The sequence below is a fragment of the Strongylocentrotus purpuratus genome, unplaced genomic scaffold (assembly GCF_000002235.5).
Source record: "Strongylocentrotus purpuratus isolate Spur 01 unplaced genomic scaffold, Spur_5.0 spur5_scaffold_20, whole genome shotgun sequence".
Lineage (NCBI taxonomy): Eukaryota > Metazoa > Echinodermata > Echinoidea > Camarodonta > Strongylocentrotidae > Strongylocentrotus > Strongylocentrotus purpuratus.
In genome coordinates, this window is record NW_022145606.1 from 9,551,743 (window position 1) to 9,579,554 (window position 27,812).

The following is a 27,812-nucleotide window of genomic DNA, read 5'->3' on the forward strand; positions in this document are numbered from 1 at the left end:
CAATGTATTCAGCGATATGTACTGTGTGTGTGTGTGTTCACGATCATAAATCTCGGATCGCTATGTGATTTTTTGTAGTCACAGCCCTTATGTTTACATCAGCGAGTTTTGTTTCTTCTTTGATTTGGAGATTTTAGACTAGAAAATCTAGCTTCTGGGCCTAGTTTCTCACACTGCTGGTGCCATTTCCCGGGCGGAGAGCTGCCAAGAGATTCGAGAATGACGGAGTATAAGTTAGTCGTAGTTGGAGGTAAGTGTTCGAGTCTGTTTGACGTTTGCAGTGTGTCTGTGTTAATGGGTGGTGCAAGGTTGTAAACATGACGTAAAAATGGACGTGTGGGCTTTTGTTGAGGCATTCCAGCTGCATGGAGTGCAATGAATACCATTGTCATGATTGTTGATAAACGATCGACAAAATTTTTCAAATAGACAAGTGGTCAGCTGTTATGACATGATCAAAAATTCCTGACTACTTTCAAGCACATGATTACAGCGTTGAAAAGACTTGTTCTTGGGAGAAACGCCCTTTAATTTTACGTTCATTTTTTTTTTTTTTTTTGAGATGCAACAAAGCCAACATCAACATTTCTCTTTTTGTTCAGTTTGTTACTAATTAGACAGAAATAACCGTCTGATTTGGGTCATTTCTTTAATAAAACTGACATTTGTTGACATTCCCCAATACAGACGGTGACCCAGAGATCTCGTACCGTGTGGGTAATCGAGGGCACAGCGGAACATCTTTTTGTTCCCGACATTTCTCCCCCGATTTTCTTTATTTAGAGGGTCTAGATCTAATTTTCTGATTTCTAAATCAGATGTAAAATAGGTATAAGTAGTGTTCTGCTATTTACACTACATATTTTTAATTGAAATCTTATACAAATATGAAAATTATAGACTTACTTATACGAATTGTCCCATTTTCGTCTCAGAACTGTGTAACCGTACGTTCATGCACTCGAACATAGACTCTATAGGCCTAGAGCTATATGACCCGGCGGCCGATATATTTCCGGGTCAACCTACCAAAACATAGCCAATGGCCAATCAGAGCACTCGTTTCGTAGATCAAGTCGGGCTGACTTGTACATACATGTAGCTACGGTAGCTATTGGACGTTCACAAAGAAAAAAATTAATATTCATCAACTAAAACCAAGAAGGCTGACAACGACTACGAGACTTTCTCGGATTAGACTCTAATCATTAATTTTGGAGCTGAATAAGCAAGCTATCGTAAGTCAAAGTATATATTTAAGTTTTTTGTTATTGTATAGATAACGGGGGCTGTAGAATGGCAGCAAAATTAGATTTGATGAAGACGTAAAAAGAGAAATACCTCGGAGCATTTCGTTCATCTCTGTTCGGTCACTCTACCCTCACGGTCCCCATAGGCCGTACTTCAGTCTCTATAATCGGAGGTCTAGTGGAGCCAGACGTAGTCTCAGTGGAACAACCGACGATTAGAGAGACTGAAGTTTTCGGTCTAGTTACTAATATACTATGCTTTGATTTTATTTATTCAATAAATTATTAGGATGATATTATAATTGTTTATTTGGTTTTATAGATCTAGATGTCAGAGGTAACTAACAAAGGGCGCGTTCATGCTTGATTTTGACGGCTAGAATCAGGCATCTGTTACGCGTTTAGTTTAAAACACGGTTGCGTCTTAGCTCACTTTTGTAGAATCACCGAAAAACGGCGATCACGATCGCCGATCGTAAACTCACAAAAAGATGCGTTTACAATTTGTAAACGCGTTTAAATGGGGTCAACGCACTGACCTCTAGTGGGTCCGCGTAGCATGCACAGTGAAGGTTTGCGAATCCAGCTGGAAGACCAATTAAGGCCACACACGCAGAATTGCCTGGGGAGCCAGAGAAGTAAGCATGAACACTACATCGTGGAACTGCGATCACGATGAGCGTTTACGATGAGCGTTTCAGATCGCTCATTCTGCCTTCAAAATTTAAGCATGAACGCAGCCAAAGTGTTACATTTTTACTTGTACCATAAACATACATGACTGTATACTGTATATTTCGGCACAAATTCACACAAGCCGTCCACCGTCGGCAGAAGATCACCCTTGTCTAGATGCTGAACAGGCTTTGACAAGTAGCAGAATAGAAATAGAAATATAGAAATAGAAACTACAAGATCATGAAGATGTCTGTTATTTTTAAAATCACAAATTACTTTATGATAATCTATCGCATATTTTGTTCATGTTCTCAGAGATTCTAATTTTATGTTTATTTGATTTTTTATCTTGACAATTTATTTGTCTCCTTTTTTTTGGTATAAAGATTCATGCAGCACCTAAGCCTAGTGTAGGTACCATAGTAATGATTGGGGGGGGATCGAGGGGGGAGGGTGTCCGGACACTTAAACTAACAAACAAAAAATTATAACCTTCTCTGTATGGAGGCATTCAGTGGAACCAGACATACAACATAGTCACTGTCACATCGTACATGTTGCAAACTAGCAACAGTCAATATATAAAGAGACTGAAGCCTTTGGCCTGAACATTGGCTAGAAAGTAAATATAATTGTAAAGGAAAGTTCTACATGTTATAAAAGTCAGTTTTGATTTGTTATTGATGGTAGAACATGTTTATTTGTTTTTATGACTATTATTATTTTCGATTGTAATGGTCTCTTATGCCATCAGGAAGATCAAACATTTAATTAAGCAAGAAAATAATGAATTCTTTTAATGTGCCATCAAACTGCCATGCTGAACTTTCAGAGTAACAGAAGAAGGAAGGTGAGGAAAAACTATATGGAAGATTACAAATAATATAAAAAAATGAGAAGAAGAAGAGGAAGAAAAAGAACAAGAAAAAAGATGGAGGATAACAAATAAGATGGAGGAGAAGAAGAAGAAGAAGAGGAGGAGGAGGAGGAGGAGGAGGAGGAGGAGGAGGAGGAGGAAGAAGAAGAGGAAGAGGAAGAGGAAGAAGAAGAAGAAGAAGAAGAAGAAGAAGAAGAAGAAGAAGAAGAAGAAGAAGAAGAGAAGAAGAAGAAGAAGAAGAAGAAGAAGAAGAAGAAGAAGAAGAAGAAGAAGAAGAAGAAGAGGAGGAGGAGGTGGTGAAGGAGGAGGAGGAGGAGGAGGAGGAGGAGGAGGAGGAGGAGGAGGTGGTGGAGGAGGAGGAGGAGGAGGAGGAGGAGGAGGAGGAGGAGGAGGAGGAGGAGGAGGAGGTGGAGGAGGAGGAGGAGGAGGAGGAGGAGGAGGAGGAGGAGGAGGAGGAGGAGGAGGAAGAACAAGAACAAAGATGAAGGATGACAAATCAGATGAAGAGGAAGAGGAGAAGAAGAAGAGGAAGAAGAAGAAGATGGAGAAAAGGAGAAAGAAGAAAGACAAAGAGGAACATGACAAGATAAAGAAAAATAAGAAAATGTGGAAGACCATGAATAAGATGAAGAAAAAGAAGAAGAAGAAAGTACTCGGCTGCCATATTTATCTTGGCTGCCATACATATCAACAATGACTATGGCAGGCAAAATAGTGTTACATGTACAGAGATCTTGGATGGAGTAGACTTGAGGAGCTCATGAAGGGTACCTCTTGGTTCCAGTGCAAGACCCAGGGAAAAAAATACTTTAAAATTTTGGGGGCTACTTTTCAAGCTTGCTTGCATAAAAATAACACTCTTTAATTTGTTTTGCATTGAACTCCATGCAAATTTACAGGGCTCTTTTCTGATTTTCGGGGACTCTTTTGGACATTTCGAGGGCTATTTCGCCCCAAGATGTATTTTTTTCACTGGCGAGACCTGCTTCATCATATTACCGGTTCAACTAGAAGATCACATAATAAGTCTTATATGTATTAGTTCAAACAAAGATGCCTTCAATTATTCCTTCCTTCCAAAATCACTAGCAGACTGGACTTGGTTACCACCATCCATATTTATTATTTAACATTAAATATCCTGACGCATCTACATGTAAGGCTCATGTGCAACAGCTATTTTTTTTTATTATGCCATGCACTCGCCCTGTCCGACTCATTTCACTTCACCAGGAGTGTTGTAATGTAACCAAATTATTTTCAGATTGAAATGAAAAATCGGAATTCAGAATAAAAAGGCAAATTCACATGAGCAAGAAGAGGTGATGATATACATGTATTTCCTGTTGTGGTAGGAATGATGTCCTGTGTTTTTTTACATACTGTACATTTATAAGCAGACTAGTGTAATCAATACAGTCTGCTTTTACATGTAATTTTGTAATCCACCTGTAGGGGAAATTGTATGAGCAAGTCACAAAGTCACATTGAGCCTTCATCATTAAAATTGACTAAGTAACGTAAGTCAGAAGCTTGCACGTGCACAGACTTGATCACAGCATTTTTTTTATGACGACGTAAATTATTATTACCCGTATCAGACATCTGAGCAGTGGTTTTACAAAATTATATTACACTTGCTGGTAATCCTAAAAGGGCTAATCGGGGAATATGAGACCATATTTACCTTTTATGAAAAAGCCTATGGACTTTACGTGTTAAAAAAGCATGAAATATAAGACCATATTCACCGCGCCGTATTTTGTCGATTTCATTGCGCATCTATTATGCGTACGAGAACCTGCGCACTTTGCGCGTACTCTATTGTGACGTAATAATCACACCAAATTGGGTACACTGTTTGCAGTGTATCGAAAATTTTGTCAAGCAGCTCGATGCACAGTGCTGGTTTGACAAAGCTTGTTCAGTTCTATGAGATTGTCATGTATGTATTTGCTCTAGATGTCAGATTTAGATAATAATAACAATATTGACTGGCTTAACTTTCGGGAGATACTACATATATTTCCCTCACAAGAACCATATTGCCCTCGTCTTTGATTCAGGGCAATATGAGTCTAGTTTGGGAAATATTATGTGGTATCTCCCTCAAGGCCAGTCCATTACATGTACATACACATGTACATGTATGCTTCACATTTTTGTACCTTATAACACAGAGCTCAGTGCCACTTTGTCATTGTCATGGCCATTGGATAGATACAGTACTAAAGAGTTTATTTAGCTTTTACCAGTGCAAGATTAATCTATACCAGTGACAAAAAGTTTGTCGTAGAGCTATTAAACCAAGACCATAAGTGGGTGAGTTTCCAAAGCCATTGCATTGCAAAAAAGCAGTCCTTCCGTCAATCGGTGCCTATTGTTTTGTGCAAAATTGCACGTGCAGCAAACAAGCAAGCAAGCATGCAAACAGGGGAAGAAAGCAACCAAAGTGATAAGGGTGTCAACAATGTATAAGATTCTACTGCTGGGTAAGGCCTAAAATTTTAGCTTCATTCATGGGATGGCTTTTAATAGTAAGATGAGCTACTGTAGGGCAATTCCACGGTAACGGAAGGACACTCAGACAAGATTTTTGAACTTCAGGTTCATACTAAAAGAAATGTTTTATTAGTATGTATTAAACTATGGGGAACAAAATGTGTTTCAGTCAAGTGGAAAGCTTCATCAACTTCACAAAGTTTGGATAAACACTAATTAACTGGAAAAACCATGTCCATTTTTATGTCCTTCCGTTACCGAGATAATTAATATGCACATTCTTAAACTACTTAACTATAATGACAATTTTTTGGGGGAGAATTAAAGGCACTTATATAGGTATTATATCTGTACTGTTTCACATCTTATACTAATAAAACAGTTCTTTTAGTATGAACCTGAAGTTCAAAAATCTTGTCTGAGTGTCCTTCCGTTACCGTGGAATTGCCCTGTACATGTAAAATCACATCTCATTGCTCAACCAGAGGGAAGAGAAAAGAGGGAATTTGTTGTCTGAAAACAATAATGTGTTAGCACACAATCTCCTCCTTTCACAAATAGCAGTAACCATGGAAGAATACTGGATCGATGAACAGGCTTAGATCTGCAACACCATTGGATTAAGTAAAGTAAAGTAAAGAAGGGGGCAAAGCAAAGAATGGACAGACAAAGAAAAGAAGAAAAAAGATGAGAGATAGAGTGAAAGGGAGAGAGAGAGAGAGAGATAGAAGGGGGAACGAAGTAAAGAATTGGGCAAAGTGAGAGAGATCTACAACATGAGGAAAGGTGACGCAGATACTGTACATGTGCATGAAAATAATTAGGAACAAAGAAACAAGAAAGAGGGAGGGAGAGAGAGAGAGAGAGAGATACAGATGACAACATACATGTAGACAAGGTGAACAAAGAAAGCAAAGAGGGAGAGGGAGAGATACAGATGACAACATATGTAGAAAAGGTGAACAAAGAAAGGAAAAGAGAGACGAAGATCAGGAGAAATACACACAAGAAAGAAGGGGAACAGGAAGGTAGAGAAGAGGAAATTGAGAGAAACGAACGGAGAGAGTGAGAAGAGGAAAGAGAGAGAGAAGAAGTAAGATAGAGAGCACAGGAAAGAGAGAGAAAAGAGGGAAAGTTATGGGATCAAATAATTTGTTATGCAGAGTTTATAAGAGAGAGAGAGAGAGAGAGAGAGAAATGAAGAAAAGTGATGAGAAGACATATTTTGATACGAAGAGTATGTATAAAAGAGAAAGAGAGAGAAAAAAAAGTTATGGTATCAAAGCTTTTGTTATGCAGAGTTTATAAGAGAGAGAGAGAGAGAGAAATGAAGAAAAGGGATGAAAATACATTGGTAATTTAATACACAGAGTATATAAAAGAGAAAGAGAGAGAGAAATGAGGAAAAAGTGATGAGAATACATATTTTGATACGCAGAGTATGAAAGAGAAAGAGAGAGAGAGAGAGAGAGATGAAGAAAAAAGTGATGAAAATATAGTTTTGTGTAGGATAATTATGCATCTACTTAAGAGAAAGAGAGAGAGAGAGTATGATGAGTAATTGAATAAGATAGTCTCTCAGTCATCTCACCTTAATTGTCCCAGTCAGTGTCTTTCCCCAGGTCTCTCTGAAGGGCTCTGCCCTAGGACGATGCAAAGCCAAGCGTGATTGCAAATTAATTTCTTGACGGGAGTCGCTTGATAACAAACAACAACCCTTCAAAACACCTTCCAGTGATACAAGATGTTTCTCTTAAAGGCCATGCAATGTACATGTACAGTACATCGTACATTTAATTGGTACTCTAGGGACTAGGGAGGGCATAGACTTGTGATGACAAAATGTAGGGTTGTTAATGGTTATAATCATTTTACAGAAGCCTTTACCATTTTACATACATGTATACAACAATGTATGATTTCATGAATATATACACTGTACAGTACATGTAGTCCAATGCACATTTTTTAAAAATATTATTATCATTATTATTATTGATATTATTGTTATTATTGTTGTTGTTGTTGTTGTTGTTGTTGTTGTCATTATCATTACGCCTGAGCACTGGAAAGGACAAGCACATACATGTACATATACCGGTACATCTACATGTACCTGCACTACCCTAAATCAAGAAGTACATGTACATGTACATGTAAATAAAATATATTTTTGATTAAAAAATCATGATTTATTCATTTATCTATATATTTATTCATTTATTGACTTCTTGGCAATGAGAACTCAGGGAGTACATGTACTGTACATAACAAAGATTATATGGGGCCATACAAATGCTGTGAATCATCATCATAATAACAACAATAATAATAATACACTGTAATGATAATAAAAACACAAGTACCCGGTACCGGTATCCCTTTTGTTCGTTTGGATGCATGAATACTTTATTTAATATCATCTATTTTTGCTGGAGTCTCTCCATCTTTTTTTCCATTCATGCCAAATTCAGCCAGTTTCATTTTGTACTCAAACAGCAACTTTCAACAAATATTCTACATCGGGCAGTTGTTGTACATGTACACTATAACTTCCCTTTTTAGTAGCGATCTGCAAACTAAAGCAAATCAGCCTACATGTACTAAACCTTTAAAAATATATTTCCTTTTTTGGCATGTCTCTGGTTTGCCCATCTGTAAAATACATCAGTAACACCCATAATTCAAGTTATTCAATTTCCAGGCTGCAAATGGACTCTTCTTATTTCCGTATTTGGTGATGATAGTGAGAGAGAGAGAGGTTTGTTTAAAAAAACTGAGCACAGTGCATGTTCAGTGTCCGTACATGCAGCTAGCATGGGTAGTCTTATTACTAGACCTACATGTAATGGTAATTTTGTTAAACTTTGGGACAAGCCTAGTTTATCTTGAATTGAATAGCACTTGCAGCTTGCATATGATTCCAGCCTTCAAGATGAAGTTGAGTTCTGGTCATGCGATTGCATTGTGAAAGAAACGGTGTGGAATCGACCAGAAAAGGTTGATCATCTAGCATATAAGAATTTGTGTGTATTGCAAGGTTCTGGAATCATCAAAATGATAAGAAATTTGGCCCAGTCTTGGTAAAGTTACAAACTCTGTAGGCCTACACAGAAAGACGTACTTCACCAACACAAAATTTTGTATCCCGAAACTCTATAAACTCCCTAAACGTCATAAATTCCAGGGCGTCCACACACACAAATCAGTAATCCCGAAACTCTACAGCAAAACATTGTATAGGTGCGCTGTTTGCTACTGCGGTCATGAAACGGAAGCGGAAATGAGAGCCCCGTCCAATTATACCCTTCAAGTTCAACCAGTTATACTAGTTACGTCCACACACAAGACATTCCGTGATTTTTTATCGAGTTCTAGTTAGAAACGATGCCCAGATCCCCAGACCCGCGTTTTGTTATAAGACGTTTCGTTATACGACGTGTCGTTAGTAACTAAGCGTACACACACACACAATACTATCCCGAAACGGTTTAACTATACCGTTTCAGGATAGTTATACAGTGTACAATGAATTTGTTGTGTGTGGACATGGGGATAGTTGTAAAGTTCTTGGAATACTAATGCATGATATTTACAAACAGCTCCCAAAACCACATACATGTACATATACAGTATCAAGTTTCTTTGTGACTCACGCTGTATGATTTTCACTGTTCCATCAAATCTTGGTATCCTATCCAGCTTGGGTTGCGTAGGGTCTGAATCAGAAGACCAGCTGCTATGGACTGTCCAGGGTAGTAGAGGCCAATGCCATCACCTGTGAAAGCGCTCATACAATGTAATATCACCCTGTTTTCGACAAGAAAATAAAATCAGGGGCGAAAAGACAAAAGTAACAGATGGGTCATTCCTGTCTCCCAAAGAGTGACGATACACCACACTTTTAGGAGTCTAATTGCCCTCAAACTAGTTGTATGTCGCTACTTCTGTGGTCTTGCTGTTGTTTCTTTATTTATTTATTAATAATTTAATTCAATTTTTATTTTTTTATTTTTGGGGGAGGGCGGGGGGGGGGGGGTGTGGAACAGGATATATTTCTCCATGTTCAGTGTGCACTGATATTCTAATCCAATATAAATAAGTTAAACATTTTACTATCTAAAAAAAATAAAAAAATATCATAAACGAACAACATACAAAAAAGATCAAAAGGGAAGGAGAACACAAAACAGTCAAATTTCCTTTTCAGGCAGGCAGTGAGTGAAGACACCTATTCAATTTGTTTTTCTTGAAATGTTATCTTACCTTTAAATGTATTGCTTTCTTTCTAGAGAAAAGAAGCTCTCCAGCATTAGAGGATCAGTTTTATAAACTTGCAAATATGAGCTACAAGAAATGTAATCTTTAGTGCTCTTGAACAAGACTTGATAAAAAATATAAAAAATTGAATTTTTCACCTCGTTACTCATCTTTCTGACAAACAATAATTTTTCTCATTTCTGGAGAGAGGTCAGACTGATCGTCTTTCCAATTAATCATCTTTTTCGCAAAAAGATTTTTGTCACACCACTTGCTGCCTCTCCGATACCCCCCCCCCCCCCCCCCCCCCCCCCCCCCCTCTCTCTCTCTCTCTCTCTCTCTTCCATGTTCAATGGTGCAGATACAATGTACATGCTGTGGGGCCTGAAGAAACATGTACAGTTTTTAAATAAAAGAAATTATCGGCTTACATGTACATCATCAAGTGTACAGTAGATGTACAGTTTACAACTGAATTATTCATACTCTTACCAGGTTTAGTACATTTGAATAAATTATTTGTAAAATATAACCCCCTCCCCCCCCCCCCCCTTTCCATTTTTTCATGGTGCAAGTGTGGGGCATTAGGCCTAAAGATAGTAATTACTGGCTACTTCATCAAGTGTAGATGTACAGTACATGTACAGTTACTGTAACAACTAAATTATTCATACTCGACCGAGGTGTTGTATATTTTTAAGTAAGTGAGTATTTGTCTCAATTTATTTTCTTGATAGTGTGGCAAAGCTATACATGTATAAAAAGCATTCAACAAAGGTGCTAATTCAACCCGTCCACCTTCAGTTCTTGAGATACAAAAAATATTTAAAAAATAACAAATTAAGAAGGGGTATTGATAATTCAGTTGTAAACTATAGATGTCAAATCAGTGAACTCTGTTATTCCTCTGTTGCATGTGTGCAACCTCCTGTGTGTTGTGTGTGTGTGGGGGGGGGGGGGGGAGGATTAGAGAGAGAAAAAAACTGTCCATGCATGCATGTGTGAAAAGAGATACCGGTAGACAGACAAAGGGAGAGATTTTTTTTTGATAGTGTGTGTGTGTGGTAGAGAGAGAGAGAGAGAGAGAGAATAAAAAAGAGAGACAGACAAAGAGAGAAAGAGAGAGAGAGATATTTTAAAACAGAGAGTGTGTGTGTGTGTGTGTGTTAGAGAGAGAGAGAGAGAGAGAGAGAGAGAGATTTTAAAACAGAGAGTGTTTGTGTGTGTGTTAGAGAGACAGAGAGAGACAGAGATAGTAAGGAAGATGATAACAGACCGAGTAGAAAAGAGATAGAGGGAGAGAATTAAACGAGTGGCGGCTTGGATCAATGACATAACAAGACAAAAGAAATCTGCAATGAAACGTGGTTGGGAACGTCAACAGTGCATGAGTCAGAACCAGCCTTCTAGGTATCAATCCATAATTACTGGGGTTACACTGTACAGTGTGTATCTGGGCATTGAGGGAAACGCCCGAACCACAGATACCACTAATGAAACTTCATTAAACTAAATCGTACAAACTGTTTCCATCGGACCAAATCATGCAAATTCCTTCCATTAAACCGTCCAATACATGTGCACTGTAATTCATGCAAACTGTCTTTGTGTGAGGCTGTGGAGTACCAAAAAAAAAAGGTATACACGAGGTTATATGTGTTACATGTACATGTACACATTTATATAATTCTTGTAAGGCTAGTCGGTGTTGATGGATAGTGTTTACCCTTTATTTACATGCCTTAGGGCGTAATAATGTATTCATTAATTACCTGTAGATGTTGTTATGTATTCATTCATTAATTGTTTATTTATTTGTTTATTTATTGATTTATTTATTCAATTATTGATTTATTGATTGATTGATTGATAGGTTAATTGAGGAATTTAAGTAGGTATTCATGTTTTGATTCATATATTGATGTATATATTGATTGAATTATATATTTATTAATTCATTGTTTGATTGATACAGCGTACTACCTTTAAATACATGTACAGTAGTTGATATCAGATATTGACATGAAAAAGCGAGAAGGCAAATTTAGGCTTCATCCAAATCTTTCTTTTTGCAAATGTGCAGGCTTTCTCCACTGGTCATAGAACAATCAAACCTACATGTAACAAAATTGTGGCAACACAAATGATTGATAAACTCTATCGGAGCAATTCATTCAAACAAGCCCTATTAACTTGTAATGGAGGGGGGGGGGATGAAATAAAGTGTGTCTCTTTAATTCTATATAGAGTATAGACACACTTATGCCTGGGGCAGTAATTTGGGTCTCAATTTCAGTGATTTATTGAATTTGTGAGATTCACGTATCTCATAGTAATGCAGTAAACAATGTACATCACATACTGCATTGCATGTACACATGTGTATGTACATTGTAGGCTATCGGTAATTGGTCAGTGCCCAGAGATTTCAATGAGAAACCTCCGTAATTAATGAAAAATGTACTTTTTCTCCAAACTAGCCACCACAATTTATCTGGAAATTGAGTTGATAAATTTCAATTCAAATAATGATTGGTTTAATGGAAGAGTGCACAATATATGCATGTATACATAAACATTTGTACATGTGGACAAGGGCTGCGACGAGTAGTCGAATGCTCTACTAGCACTGTTGCCAACTACATGTACTCGAGTACATTTTCTTGTACTTGAATATTCGGCCGCAAAAAAAATATTAAAAATTAAAAAAATTCCCGGTCACCTGGCACTGTCCAGGCCGACGCTTACCCGTGCCAGGGAGAGCGCCGGGCGCTGGCATGGTACTATCGGTAAAAATGTTTCCAAGCTCAATCACTGTCAAACTCACCACCCAGAAACTGGGACCAAATGTCCGGATTTCTGTTTGGACTCAGAGGAAAATGGATTATTCTGCCATCTTTGGTTGTTAAATCAGCATTGTTTACTGCTATCATTATTATTAAATCAACACCTTCAACTGCAAAAATCACTGTCAAACTCACCACCCAGAAACTGGGACCAAATGTCCGGATTTCTGTTTGGACTCAGAGGAAAATGGATTATTCTGCCATCTTTGGTTGTTAAATCAGCATTGTTTACTGCTATCATTATTATTAAATCAACGCCTTCAACTGCAACTCGAAGTAAAATTGTGAGTTTTCGGAGACAGACCTGGGATACTGCTCCTGTTGTATGGTGGTGGCAAAAAATTAAAATTTAAAATTTAAAAAATAAATAAATTAAAAAAAAACATGGCGTCCGAATCTTCGAGTATTCGCTTGTAAGCCTGGTAGTGTATTAGGGTACCTCATTACATGGTTGTGCACAGCCTTAACGTGGACATGTACATATGGATATTTACAACTTGTTTGTATGATCACTGAAGTGCTTCAAATATTATTCAGGATTACATATATCATATGACAATTGAGTGGTATCATGTATTTCCTTTTAAAAATGGAGCCAACAAAAACCTAGGCTTACATGCAGGCCTCGTAACACAGATTTCCAGCATGGACTTACTAGTTGAGTCCATGGTTCCAGTAGCAAATTAGGTACAGTACATTTATTGTGCTACATGTATCGGTACATGTACATGTACATTGTATATTTCACTAAAAGACTTTATTTTTAACCTACATGTATCTGGCTGAGTTGATGTTCGAATACGAGTGCCCCTTTTGCTATAGAAACATTTGAAATGGTTCTTTGTACAATGTATGAGCTACATTGATACAAAAATCTTTCATTGAAGTATACAGTTGTACATGTATATTTTTGAAGCACAATAAATGTAGCTGATTTGTTAATTCCTTGCTATCATTATAAGTTGCATACATGTACGTGGTGAATTACAGGAAATTGAAGAAACAAAAGTACATGCATTATTACCTTTTATTACATGTGTGGTATACATTTTTATCCAGTATTAAAATATAAATGAAAATGATGATGGTCATTGATTTTTTATCAAGGCCTTGTGTGATTTTTTTTTTAAATCTCTAGGTTATTGTTATGCTAATTAACACATTCCTGTATTTTTATCTTCGACAGCTGGAGGTGTAGGAAAAAGTGCATTGACGATACAACTTATCCAAAACCAGTGAGTATAACACATTTATCTTATGAAGGTGTCGTGGTCGAGTGGATATGTCACAGGACAGTGGATCACAAGGTCCCCGGTTCAAGTCCCGCCAAACACTAATTTATAGTTGCCACACTCCACCCAGGTGACATAAATGGGTACCTGGCCAGTGACAAAAATACACGGGGGCTCAGGGCGAAATAGCCCCCGAAATGCCCAAAAGAGCCCCCAAAAATCAGAAAAGAGCCCCTTAAATTTGCATAGAGTTCAATGCAAAACAAATTTAAGAATGTTATTTTCATGCAGGCAAGGTTGAAAAGTAGCCTCAAAAATATAAATATTAATTTTTTCCCTGTACCTGGCAGGAATTAATTCCTTAGAATGCTAAAGCGTCTTAATTCCATAATGGCAGCCGTGCTAAGGCTGGGGTAATGATTGCGTCAAATCTGACAGACATAAGCATCAACTATTATTCTAATGATATACATGCATGAGATATATAAGGTGCCAAATCTATTTGAAATCTAATGCTCAAGGCGCACTTGTGAGAAAAAAAAAAAGACAGATCAAATAAAAGCATCTCTTTTATAAACAAAAGAAAAGAAGTTGGTTTGTTTGTTTGTTTTACCTGACTGCTACAAAGCTACTGTACTTGTAAGTAAGCAACCAGGGGACCAATGGCTTTAAGCCCTCTCTGAGGGAAGTACGAAAAATGACAGAACAATTTAATTATATGCTGAATTAAACAGATACCGTATGTTGAAGACAGGTGGTCTTTGTAGACAGGTGGTCACTGAAGCAGGTTTGACTGTATATGTAAACTATCTTGCAGTTTACAAAAAAAGAAATTAATCATATTTTCAAATATTTCTCCCTTCTCACCTTGCAGTTTTGTGGACGAGTATGACCCTACAATAGGTAAGAAGCAGTTTTTTTAGTTAATCTTTTTCTTTTCCCGGCATCCATGTGACTCTTTTCCAAATGTACTCTTGTTTTGTATTCAAAGATTTGTTGTTTTTGCTGAATAAATAATAATAATAAGCCATTTTGAATTTTATGTTGATGATGAGAAGATGATGTTGTTGTTTTCACACCAGAAGGGCACAACGGGTGTATGGGGACTAAATATATTTCTAGATATATTTCAATTCTTAAAAAATCTTTTCTTACTATCAATTGTAGGGTTGTAAAATAATGATTATAATGATAATAGTTTAGGCTTTTTTGTGTACAAACTAGCTCATTCTAGGTGATTTTCGGGGTCTCTGATCAATTCTAACTGGCATCCCTGATAACGTATGCACATCTTATAAAAACAGCAAGATTCAATCCGTCGCGTTACATCTACATCTATGTCTTCCACTAGGTGTAGACAATATGACCATGGGTTTCTCATTTCATTGATCATCCACCTTGATGAGGCCATATGACACAAATCACACAATGACACAAACATTTTGAAGAATACGTGGACATCAATTCCTGTTTGTCCTTGATTATTGTAGGTCTTCTTATACTGAATAAAAAAAGGAGAGAACAGCATGTTGCTAGTCTTTCGCAGAAAACCTTCAAAGTATACTGTATTTAAGGGATTGGGTATCTTTGCCACAGATTCTTTAAAAAATCCTGGATTTAGCTCATGCTGCAATCATAAATATAAAGTATATATACGTTTAGGTCAGTCAGGAATCCCATGAATTTTACAAGCCGATTGCCTGTCTGGTTATGTACCCACCTCATCACCATTTACATTAGTCTGACCATATTTGTTCTTAGGCTAAGTTTTCTTTTCAAACATAACCCTATTCGTCCAAAAATAAATGACAGAGGCACAGGCCAACTTACTTTTGCTGGATACTGGAAAGTACATGTATATGTAGTTGGAGTTGATGAGGAGGAGGAAATAAAAAACAAAATCAAAACAAAACAGAAAACAGGATAATTCCCTGTAAGATACCGTTTGTAGATTTTTCATATGCAACTGTGAGAGCCTGTATTGTAAGTGTTTCTAATTCTGCTATTATCATGCAATACAAATTTGTTATTCTAAACCACTTGATCATTAATACATTATCAATATTACATAGCACCACCCATCTTTCAAAGAAATAGCAATTGCTATCAAGGGTTTGATACTTAAGCGTGAAATAAAAGCGTGAAATATTCTAAACCACTTGATCAGTATCAATATTACATACATGTAGCACAACTCATCTTTCAAAGAAATATCAATTGCTATCAAGGTTATGATACTTAAGCGTGAAATAAAAGCGTGAAATATTCTAAACCACTTAATCGTTATCAATATTACATAGCACCACCCATCTTTCAAAGAAATATCAATTGCTATCAAGGGTATGATACTTAGCGTGATATAAAAGGGTAGACATGTAAAATGTTTACACACTGTGTTACTTATGCAGACTCTAATAGATACATGTACTGGTACATGTATTGTATTTAGTTGAATGTTGTTGTTTTATTTGCCTGAATTCAGAATTAATATTAGTACAGTCAGGTGCATTTTATAATGTACTCTTTCGAAAAATTCCCTCCATTGGTTCATTCAAGTCTATAAATTTAGTTGGAAATGTCATACATGCAATTTCTTCATTAAAACCGTTATACAATCAGCTTCATGCAGCCCCTTTCTATTTTTTTTTTTATTTTTTTTTTATATACCGTATATATATTTTTGGTCTAATATGAGCTACCATATACTGGTAGAAAAGTATGTATACAGACACCCCAATTGGATAGCATGTAAATATCTTCCAGGTAATGCAAGGGGACTACACAAAGTAGTAAGAACTCTTTTTAATTTCTGGTTGAAATATTTACAGGTTTCTGTGGTATAAAGATTTACGTTGAAATATTTGCTTCTTTTGTTTTCATCTCAATTTTGCAGAGGATTCATATAGAAAACAAGTTGTAATAGATGGAGAGACGTGTTTACTGGATATCCTGGATACAGCAGGTCAAGAAGAATACAGGTTGGTAGTGGTGGTGGTGGTGGTGATGGTGGTGGTGGGGGTGGTAGTGGTGGAGGTGGGGGTGGGGGTGGTAGTGGTAGAGGTGGTGGTGGTGGTGGTGGTGGTGGTGTTGCTGGTAGAAGAGACATAGTGAGTAGAACTGATGGGGATGCTGCTGGTGGTGGTGGTGGTGGTGGAGGCGGCAGTCGTGGTGGTGGTGGTGGTGATGGTGGTGATGCTTTTGATTGTGGTTTTGGACTAGTACTGGTAGTGGTTATTCTGATGATGGTGATGATGTTGATGATGTTTGTGGTGATGGTGGCGGTTGTGGTGGTAGTGGTGGTGCTGATGCTTTTAATTGGGATGGTGGACTGGTAGTAATGATGGTAGTGGTTATTCTGATAATGGCGATGATGTCTGTGTTGATGGTTGTGATGTTGGTGTTGATGGTTCCATTCGTGGTGATGGTGGCAGTGATGATTCATATTCATATTCATATTCAAATTTATTGTCCAATGATTGGAAATTTGTTTCATTTGCATGTCGGTACAAAGTTACACATTATAAACATCAATAAGATACATATGGGTACAGAGTAGAACATTTAACTTGGACATAGGTAACAACAAATGCGATAGTTCAACATGCAGACTAAAATTCGATTCATAAATTAAGTAGTTAAATTCAGTTCAAGTTCGGATTAAATTCATTCGTAATTCAGATTAAATACAATTAAAAATTTAAACCAATTCAATTCGTAATTCAGATCAAATCCATTTCAAATCCCGATCACATTCAGTTCGTAATTCAAATTAAAATATAATTAACAAAATCAAATCACATTCAGTTTATAATTCAAACTAAGTAATAAAATTAAATTCATAATTCGGGTTAAGTTAAGTTCACAATTCAAATTCAATACAGTTCATGATTCAGACAGATTCAATTCATATTTCAGGAAATAATTCAATTCAAATCCCGATCGCGTACAATTCATAATTCAGATTAAATTAAATTGACAATTCAGGTTAAATAAATTCATAATTCAGATTACTACAATCTATAATTCACATCAATTCAATTCGTAGTTCAGATTAATATAAAATTAACAATTCAAATCAAATTCAATATATAATTCAAACTAAGTAATTAAATTATATTCATATTTTGGGTTAAATTAAATTCACAATTCAAATGCAATACAATTTATTCTTCAAACCAGTTCAGTTCATATTTCATAATATAATTCAACTCAAGTTCCGATCACCTAGAATTCATAATTCAAATTAAATTAGTTTACAATTCAGATTAAATGCAAGTTATAATTCAAAAATAGGTGATTACATTCAGTCATAATTCAGATTAAGTTAGGTTCACAGTTCAAATTAAATTCACAATTCAGATTAAATTCAGTTTATTATTCAGACTTAGATTAAACCCTCCTCGTTCATCAGCCTGATTGAGCTTGGCACAAATGAATTTAGAAACCTGCTCGTTCTGGACCTTAGAGATCTTAACCTGTTTCCTGACCTCAGGGCTACATAATTATTATTTAAGGGGTGACGGCTGTTATGGTAGATTGATTTCGCCTTGTCGAGTACTCTATTTCTACATATATCTTCGAAGTCTAGATTCTTCCCTACAATTTTTTCCGCTTGTTTAACAATTCTTTTTAGCATAGAAAAGTCTACTTTTCGACATGCTGTGAACCACACAACGCAGTCGTTTACTATTATGCTCTCTATCACAGACTTGTAGAACAGGTACATTATAGTGCGGTCTACGTGAAAGGAATTGAGTTTACGAAGGAAATATAACCGTTGCTGCCCTTTCTTGTACAGCTCCCTACAGTTGTCATCCCATTTCAGCTTGTCATTAATTACAGTGCCAAGGTATTTGTATGATTTCACTATCTCTATTTCTTTTCCGTTTATTTTCATTGGGCAGCTACTTGGATCTACGGGTCTTACTTTCCTAAAGTCAATTATCATCTCTTTTGTTTTCGTAGTATTGAAGTCCAGAAAGTTTTCATTGCACCACTCAGTAAACCAGTTTAGATAATCTTCGTATTCAGTCTCACTTCCTCTAATGTTCCCAACAATAACAGTATCGTCCGCGTATTTCAAGACTGAGACATTTTCCGAAGATGAGCGGCAGTCGTTGGTATACAACACGAACAGGATGGCCGAGAGCACGCACCCTTGAGGAGACCCGATGTTGGTAACAATGGACTCACTCATTGTGTTCTGCACCCGTACTTTCTGCGTTCGGTTCTGCAAGAAGTCCACGATCCAAAGTATGAGCGATGGCCTTACTTCAAGACGCTTCAACTTCTCAACAAGCACATGAGGGCGGATGGTATTGAACGCAGAAGAGAAGTCCACGAACAATGCTCGTACGTACGATTTCGTCTCTTCTGTGTGCTTGTATAGCAGATGTGTTAGATAAAGGGTAGCGTCTTGAACAGATTTGTTTTGTTGGTATGCATACTGATGAGGATCAATCAGCTCTCTGATTGGCTGAAGAAGACTCTTTAATATGATACGCTCAAAGCACTTCATTGCGATTGGTGTAAGTGCCACAGGCCGGTAATCATTAAGCTCAGATGGACGGGACTTCTTAGCCACTGGAATGATGGTGGATGTCTTCCAGCAAACAGGAACAACTTTCCTGTCGAGCGAAGTTTGAAATAGCAAACGAAAGGGGGTTGCAAGTTCCTTTGCACAATTTCGCAGAAGCTTTCCGCTGATATTGTCCGGACCCATAGCTTTCCTCGGATTAACTCGGCTGAAGTAAAGAGAAACATCATTCTCCTCGACCCTCAGAGATTCATCCTGGGAACGGATTAACTCATCTCTCTGCGCTTCGATGACATCGATGAATTCGTTGGTATCGAATCGGCAGTAAAACGTGTTGAGTTCATCAGCAAACTTTTGAGGGTCATCGATGTTTTCAAAAGCGTGGTCTTTCCGTTGTTTATAATCAGTCATAGATTGTAAACACTGCCACGCCTCCCTTGGTTTGTGAGCTTGAAAATGGCTTTGCAGCTTCTCTTTATATGTTTGCTTAGCGTTATCTATCTCTTGTCTCATGTCCGCGTGAAGACTTTTTAACAATGCTTGGTCCCCAGCAACAAATGCTTCCCTCTTGGCTTTCACTATGGCTTTCAGTTGTGTCGTAATCCAGGGTTTATTATTCGGATAAATGCGTACAGTCTTACTCTGAACATGAAGATTTTGGCAAAATACCACGTAATCATTAATCGTGTCCGCTATCCCATTTAAATTGTCTGAGGCCTCGAAGAAAACATCCCAATCACTTATTTGAAAACACGTTTGTAGCTTTTCAATAGCTTCATTGTTCCACACTTGCACGATTTTTTTGGCGGGTTTCTGAGTTTTTAGTTTTTGTCGATATTTAGGTAGTAAATGCACTACATTGTGATCAGACAGGCCTATCGGTGGACGAACGATGCATTTGTAGGCATTTTGGATTGAACAATAGCATCTGTCCAAAATGTTCTCCCCTCTTGTCGGCTTATCTATAGCTTGGCAGTAATTAGGCAGAGAATTCTCTAATCGGCAATGATTGAAGTCTCCAAGGATAATTTTGGGTGAATCTGGGGACAGGGCTTCCATTTCCCCAACTATGTCTTGTATGTGTTGAGTGGCTTGAGGGGCAACATAAACTAGAAATAGGTGCACTTGGTTAAACTCGCGGGGTAGATAGAATGGACGAAATGACACACATAGCAGTTCCACATCTTTGTTACAAATCGAATGTTTGACAGTATAATTTGTACACCAGCGTTTGTTGACATAAACACATATTCCTCCCCCTCGTCTCTTACTAGTGTTTTCATATGAGCGATCTAATCGCGCTATATCGAATCCATCTATAGCAATGTTTTCATTGGTAATGTCTGGGTTAAGCCAAGTTTCGGTCAAGCAAATCATACCGGAATTCCGAAAATAGTTACAGTACCTTTTTAGGGCTCTGATTTCGTCGACTTTGTTGTGCAATGATCGGACATTACTGAGAGTTATTACCGGTAAAGAGGGTCTAAATCCTCTTTTTCTCAGCCTGTTCCTAACTCCTCCGCGTTTCCCCCTTCTTCTTAGACTGGGCACCTCCACATTTTCCCGAGTCGGTATCCAATCGGGCAGATTGGTCGGTACGACCTTGGACGCCGGTGCCGCGGCGATATCGTATAGGAATTGGCGGGAATATTGAATATTGGTAGGCAGTTCAGGTGACGCAAAAACATGAGTTTTTCCGGGTAACAATGACAAAAATAGTATCAGAAAGTATATCCGCATGTTGAACGTAGTTTCCACACGCATTGTGATATTCACATATATTCCACAAATAACACAAAACTCGAGAAATAGACATCAAAACGGGAGACAAGATGACAAGCAAACTGGTCGCTACTGTGCAGCGCCCTCTTTCATGATGGTTGATGATAATGGTGATAATGATGATGATAAAGATGATGATGACAATGATGACAATGGTGAGATGGTGTTGGTAATAATGATGGTGTTAGTGAAGCTTATGATTGTGGTGGTGGTGATGATGATGATAGTGAAGCTAATGATTGTGAGGACGATTATGATGATAGTATAATGTTGATGATGCCAATGGTGATTATGATGATGAAGATGTCACTGATGGTAGTAGTGATGTACATGTATACATACTGATGTAGGTACATGTACAAGCTTATACGCCCACCAGTACACAAGTGATTGATGATTTTGTTAATGGTTAATTAAGGCTCGTCCAGACGTGACGTCGCAAAACCCGACAGGTTTTTATGATGACGTAAATTGTGGGACCTTTCACATTAATGTATCTTATAACACTGAGCTCAATGAGCATTCAGACAGTTGCCATTCATTTACACGTTTTTATTTTTAAATGCGTTTTTAATGCGCCATGTCTGAACAAGCCTCTACATGTACTGTACCAGTAGCAAGCTATTAAAGCCTGTCTGTACTAGTTTTGCCAGGGGGGATTGCAAGGTCACTGACAAGTGGTTATCTCATCAAATCAGCTCTCAATTAACATCAAAAAAGGGGATCATGGGGGACCAACAGGCACCGATTAGCAATGTTTGCTTTATAGAGGGGCAAGTAGCTATAAGATGTGCAGTGGGGCTTTAACTCTTTCCTTGCCTTCATGCATTTCACTATACACAACAACACTAATAGATCCAAAACCCTATTTCGTCTAGAGCACACAAAGAGTTTGTACAGTCCCATAGCGATACATTATTTACCAACTTGTCTTTTCATATGAATATTAATGAGCAAGATAACGCATGCCATTATGAATCTGCGCAAAGAAGGTTCTTAGAAGTGGTCTGCCCTCTACAATGTAATTACTGTGCGTAATGGACTAAATACAATTTTAATTGGTTACGTGTAAGTCATCTCCCGGCAGCTCTCTTACTAGCAAAATCACCTTGTTATAACAGATACCTCGTTATATCACAGCTCTTTATACTGAGGTTCCAGCGTATAATGTATCTAATAATAGTACAGATTCTATATTTATTTAGGGTTGGGGTTATATATTTATTTGTGATTTAAATTACAGTTAGGTTACATGTAAGATTAAACTATTACTCTTCCTCGTTATCATTGTATTATAAAGTGTGGAAGAACATCAGATTAAAAATGTTCCCTGAATAGCATTGGCTCTTCAAATGCCTTAATATTCTAAATATGGCATGTAACACCATACAAATCGGGACAGGTTTGTAAGCCACATGTTTGTGTAGTCCCATATACACATTTCTGTGTACAGTGCTTTTTACTCTACCAAGACTGGGCCAAATTTTTTATCATGTTGATGATTCCAGAACCTTACAACACACACAAATACTTTATATGCTCGATGATCAACCTTTTCTGATTAATTCCACAACGTTTCTTTCACAATGCAATCGCATGACCCGAACTAAACTTTATCTTTAAGCAGTAAAACAAAATCACAGCAATATTTTCATCTTAACACTTTGCGTATGGAAACTTGGGGGCTCCTGTATTGAAGATTATATGGAAAATGATTTAGGCAGTCAATGAAGTAACATTTTATTTATTGTCCATTTTCACTCTTTTTCTTTTTACCAGTGCCATGAGAGACCAATACATTTTGAAGAGCAATTTTTTAGGGCTTCAATATTACACCATATCACAGACACTGATAACACGTAGGGCAATGCATCTCAGATTTAACATTGTTAAATGATGCCTTTAAACAGTAAAACAAAATTACAACAATATCTTCATCTTAACACTTTGCGTATGGGAACTTGGTGGCTCCTTATTGGAATGAGAGGATTTGGCAGTCAATGAAATAACATTTTATTTCTTTTTCTTCTTTCTAGTGCCATGAGAGACCAGTACATGAGAACGGGAGAAGGTTTCCTGTGTGTCTTTGCCATCAATAACGAGAAATCATTTGAGGATGTCAACCTGTACAGGGAGCAGATCAAAAGAGTGAAAGACGCAGAAGAAGTTCCTATGGTCTGTAAGTATTACTCCGGGATAATGTAATAGACCAGGGACCCATTTCACAAAGCCTTTTTTTAATGACAAATGACAAAAATCAGTGACAAATCTGCTGATAACCAATCAGAAGCAAGGATTTCAGTAGCTTATAACAAAAACTGTCATTTGTCACAGATGACAAGTTTCGTGAAATGGGGCCCAGTTCACGGTTAGCACATCCCATTTGGTATATTTTGAAATAATCACTCCTACAGCGATGGAGGTGCTATATACATGTATATAGCCTTTGTTTACCCTTTTCAAAGAATACTTCCACCTATGTATCATAGAGTGCACTGCTTGTGCATACAAGTAATGATTACATTACTTTCATGAGCACATATCCAGTATTTTGTCTCTGTGTATTTCACAATTTGTTCTGCAATGACCTTTATCTACTCATGCTCAGACTGCAACCGTGAACTGGCTCATTGTTCAGCATTAAAACTGGTGTGAACACAAATTTAGGTATATTTATTTATACCCTGTAGCACTTTTGATAATTATTTCGTTGAATTACTCAGATAATGTATTAGTCAGAAATTCTATTGAATTTACTGCACCTAGGTCGAGTCAACATTTGCCACACTCAACACAGAAAAAACCAAACACCATTACTTCTGTATCCGTTTATCTTTTCACATGATATCCTTTTCTATGTGTTGTAACTTTGTTTCTCTTTGGGTTTGGGAATTTTTTTCTGCAGTGGTTGGAAACAAAATTGACTTGCCGAACTGGGCTGTGCAAACGAGACAAGGACTGTCACTAGCTAAGAGTTATGGAATACCTTACATTGAAACATCAGCTAAGACAAGACAAGGAGTAGTAAGTATTATTGTAGAGAGAGATGGGGAGAGAGAGGGAGAGGGAGGAATAAATGAAGGAAGGGAGGAAGGAAGGAAGGGAAAGAGAGAGAGAGAGCGAGGGAAAGAGAGAAAAGGGATATGGAACACCTTAAACTGACACAAAGAAAGAGAAAGAAAGAGAAGGTGAGAGAGACAGAGAGAGATAGAGAGAGGGGAACAGGGAAGAAATTAAAACTAATCCCAGATCAAGGGACAGTAAGTATATTAGGATATATATATATATATAGAACCCTATTTATTTGTTGAGAGAAGAAGAAGAAGGAGGAGGGGGAGAGAGAGAGAGAGACCAGAAATTGGTAATTTTGCAAAGCCATTGTGTGAATTGTATTGTTTTGTGCAAAATTGAACGTGTGGCAAATGAGCGACATGCCAGAAGATGTGCAAGGCAAAGAAAGCAACTGAAATGTTAATTTTGTTCATTGATGATTCCCTTCATTCCATGAATTTCATGAAATAACTTTTTTCTGTGTTTTCTCTTTTTTTTTTCTTTTCAAAAGGATGATGCCTTCTACACACTCGTAAGGGAGATCAGGAAGGATGTAAGTAAAGTGTTTCTATCGTAATATAGCCAATATTCTTAAGGCTTCCAAGTGGTACAATAAATCAGTGTGTTCAATATCTTTAGCGCAGTACCCGGATGACTGACCAATGTTGTTTTCGTATTGCTCAGTCATCCGGGAACTTTGATTATCGCTATTGATATCACACACACAAAAAGCCATATTTACCAGGGTAAGTCAAATTTTGTTATTTCGCTAGTCAGCCTGATATATAAAATGATAATAATATTAAAAGGCTTTGTTTTTGTGTGATAAAAGAATATATTGGACTCGTCTCCGACTTGTTCAATATTGTCATAGCTCAAGCAATATATAATTTTATCACACTCAAAGCCATCCAATATAATATAAATATTAGCTCTCAATACCGACATATCAGGGAGAAAGGTAATGGGACACCAACTTCTGGGCCGTGTTTCATAAAACTTGTTATCAATAACAAGTGGCAATGACTGTTCGATGCTACTGAAATAGTGGCATTTGATTGGCTGAGAGCAAATTTGTCATAGATATTTAGTATTTGTTATTGATAACAAGTTTTATGGAACATGGCCCTGGTTTATTTGCCAAGGTGTCTCTCACATTGCCGTTTTCTATGATTGCTTTGCAGATTTTTTTTTTGGCACAAATTTTCATGAACTATTCTAGAATTCTTCACATTTCCCCCTTTAATGAGCAAATTTATGAAGATATGATATGAAATATGTCTATGGGCGCGTTCATGCTTGATTTTGACGGCCAGAATCAGGCATCTGTTACGCGTTTAGTTTAAAACACGATTGCGTTCATGCTCACTTTTGTAGAATCACCGAAGAACGGCGATCACGATCGCCGATCGTAAACTCACAAAAAGATGCGTTTACAATTTGTAAACGCGTTTAAATGGGGTCAACGCACTGACCTCTAGTGGATCTACGTAGCATGCGCACACAGGTTTGCGAATCCAGCTGAAGGCCACCCAAGGAGAATTGCCTGGAGAAGTGAGCATGAACAATGCACCGTGGAACTGCGATTACGATGAGCGTTTACGATGAGCGTTACAAATCGCTCATGCTGCCTTCAAAATCAAGCATGAACGCGCCCTATGTCTAACTAATGTCCTTTGGCAAGGCATTAATCTTCATTTGCCACTCCATACCCAGGAGAGAGCTGAAAGACCCGTGTAATGATTCAGAGAGTTATATGCAATACAGAGAATTATACTCCATAATCAATATGTGCTTTTTGCTATTTCTCTACATATAGATTTTTTTTTAAAGTACATATAATAATAATAATAAAAATAACATAGCGCTTTTCAAGACCGAAGGCCCTCCCAAAGCGCTTTACAGATATATATATTATTACCCCGGTCATCGGATTCAGGCTTACCCGCACACAATGTATGCACATTCTCCACTCCCTGGGGAGCATTCCAGCCAGGCGTCATTTTTACAAGCGCACACTTGCTAATCTAAGCACGTTAGCTTTCGCATCCTACCGGGTACCCATTTAACACCTGGGTGGAGAGTGGCAAATGTAGATCAATGCAAAAGGACATTAGTGCCGCGGAGGGACTTGAACCACGGACCTTGTGATCCACAGTCCGTTGACATATCCACTCGTCCACGACACCTCTACTTTACATGTAATTCGTAAGACATTGGACAGATGTTCATTCTTATGCAGTTCTTCTACATTTTCTCTCATTTTATCTCCCTATTTCCCATGTCCCTGATTCAATATTCATTAATATCTTTGTAACTTTTAATCTACATTTGCCACACTCAACCTAGGTGATGTAAATGGGTACCTGGCAGGAAATGATTCTTTGAAATGCTTGAGTGTCGTAATGGCAGCACAGCTAAAGCCGGGTAAAATTCTCCAAGTTTGGAAGCGCTTAGTGATTCTAATAAGCGCTATATAAAAACTGAGTATTATTATTAATATTATCTATCTCTCTTTTGCCACCCTTTCTCTCCTCCTTGTCTTCCTCTCTACAGAAAGATCGAAAGAATGCATCGAACAAGAAAGGGAAGCGCAAGAAACGGGGATGCATCTTATTCTAAGATTGATCAAATATAGCATGTTTTTACTCTCATGTCTTTTACTGTCAAATTGTTTGTCACAAGATGAACTTATTCTTAAGATATATGTATAGAGTGTATACAATCATGTTATGTGTTGAGAGAGTTCCACAGGGATGTATATTGGGACCACTACTGTTTTAAAGCCTTTCTCCAGGAGTTTGCTGCCACCAGACATGAAATGACACACATGGAATCGATGCATGAGAAGCATTTCTGGGAAACCATAGCAACAGTGTATATAAGAAAGAAAAAATTAGCAGAACAGGTAGCAATTATTTACAAGTCTGGATTTTGATATTGACTGCAAATGCTGGAGTCCAACAGTGTTGACCTAAGGCAATTTATCATTGCTTCTTTGCCAAGTTTAACATGCTCTGAGTTGAGGTCATCAACTTCTACTAAAATTGATACCTGTAGACACTTTAGATATTTGATACTAAGGCATCTTGGTCAAATTGAGTGTTAGTGTCAAGTGTCAAGTTATTTAAGATAACCACCAAGCCTTAGGAACTCTAAGGCTGGTGACTTAAGCTGCCAGAAACACCAGGGGGTTTCACAAGCCTTTTTTCAAGGACAAATAACAAAAATCAGTGACAAATCTGCTGATAACCAATCAGAAGCAAGGATTTCAGTAGCTTATAACACAAATTGTCATTTGTCACTGATGACAAGTTTTGTGAAACGCCCCCCCCCCCCCCCCCCCCCCCCCCCCCCGGACCACATCACTACCCAATATGGACATTATCACTATTTTGTAATCAAGCCTCATCATTCCCGAAGCAACACCATAGGTTGGTTTTAAAACAGTTTTAGCACCATGACCCCAGTGCTAAAAGGTCATATAAAGGTCATAGGTCAAGTATCTTTGAAGTAGACATGTATGTACTGTTGGTTGGTTGGTAGTGGAGATTTTATTGAGAAAGGTCAGGGGTCGTCTTTCTTTGTAGTTAATGTTTGTTGTTTCACTTGTGTCTTTTTAACAACAACCATTAGGCAGACGGATGCCGGAAGATGTGACAATTTTTTTTAAAACCCCATGGCAGGACAGCATCTCATTTTAGTGATGTTTTTGCTGTAATCTTTTGATTAATTGCAACAGTTTATAGAGTACCGAAGCTGTGAAGTCATAAAAATCTATTTTTAGAATTTCTCAAT

At 37.5% G+C, this 27,812-nt stretch overlaps 1 protein-coding gene across 1 annotated transcript; it reads left to right on the top strand.

Moving 5' to 3' along the window:
- Positions 1 to 26,916, top strand: LOC578859 (GTPase HRas). Its single transcript, XM_030992722.1, has 8 exons — positions 1 to 250; positions 13,600 to 13,648; positions 14,520 to 14,548; positions 16,539 to 16,623; positions 23,000 to 23,142; positions 23,869 to 23,987; positions 24,526 to 24,567; positions 26,571 to 26,916. Exons 1-8 carry the CDS (start codon positions 220 to 222, stop codon positions 26,634 to 26,636), a joined length of 564 nt encoding a protein of 187 aa, XP_030848582.1. The 5' UTR covers positions 1 to 219; the 3' UTR covers positions 26,637 to 26,916.
- The last annotated feature ends 896 nt before the right edge of the window (positions 26,917 to 27,812 follow it).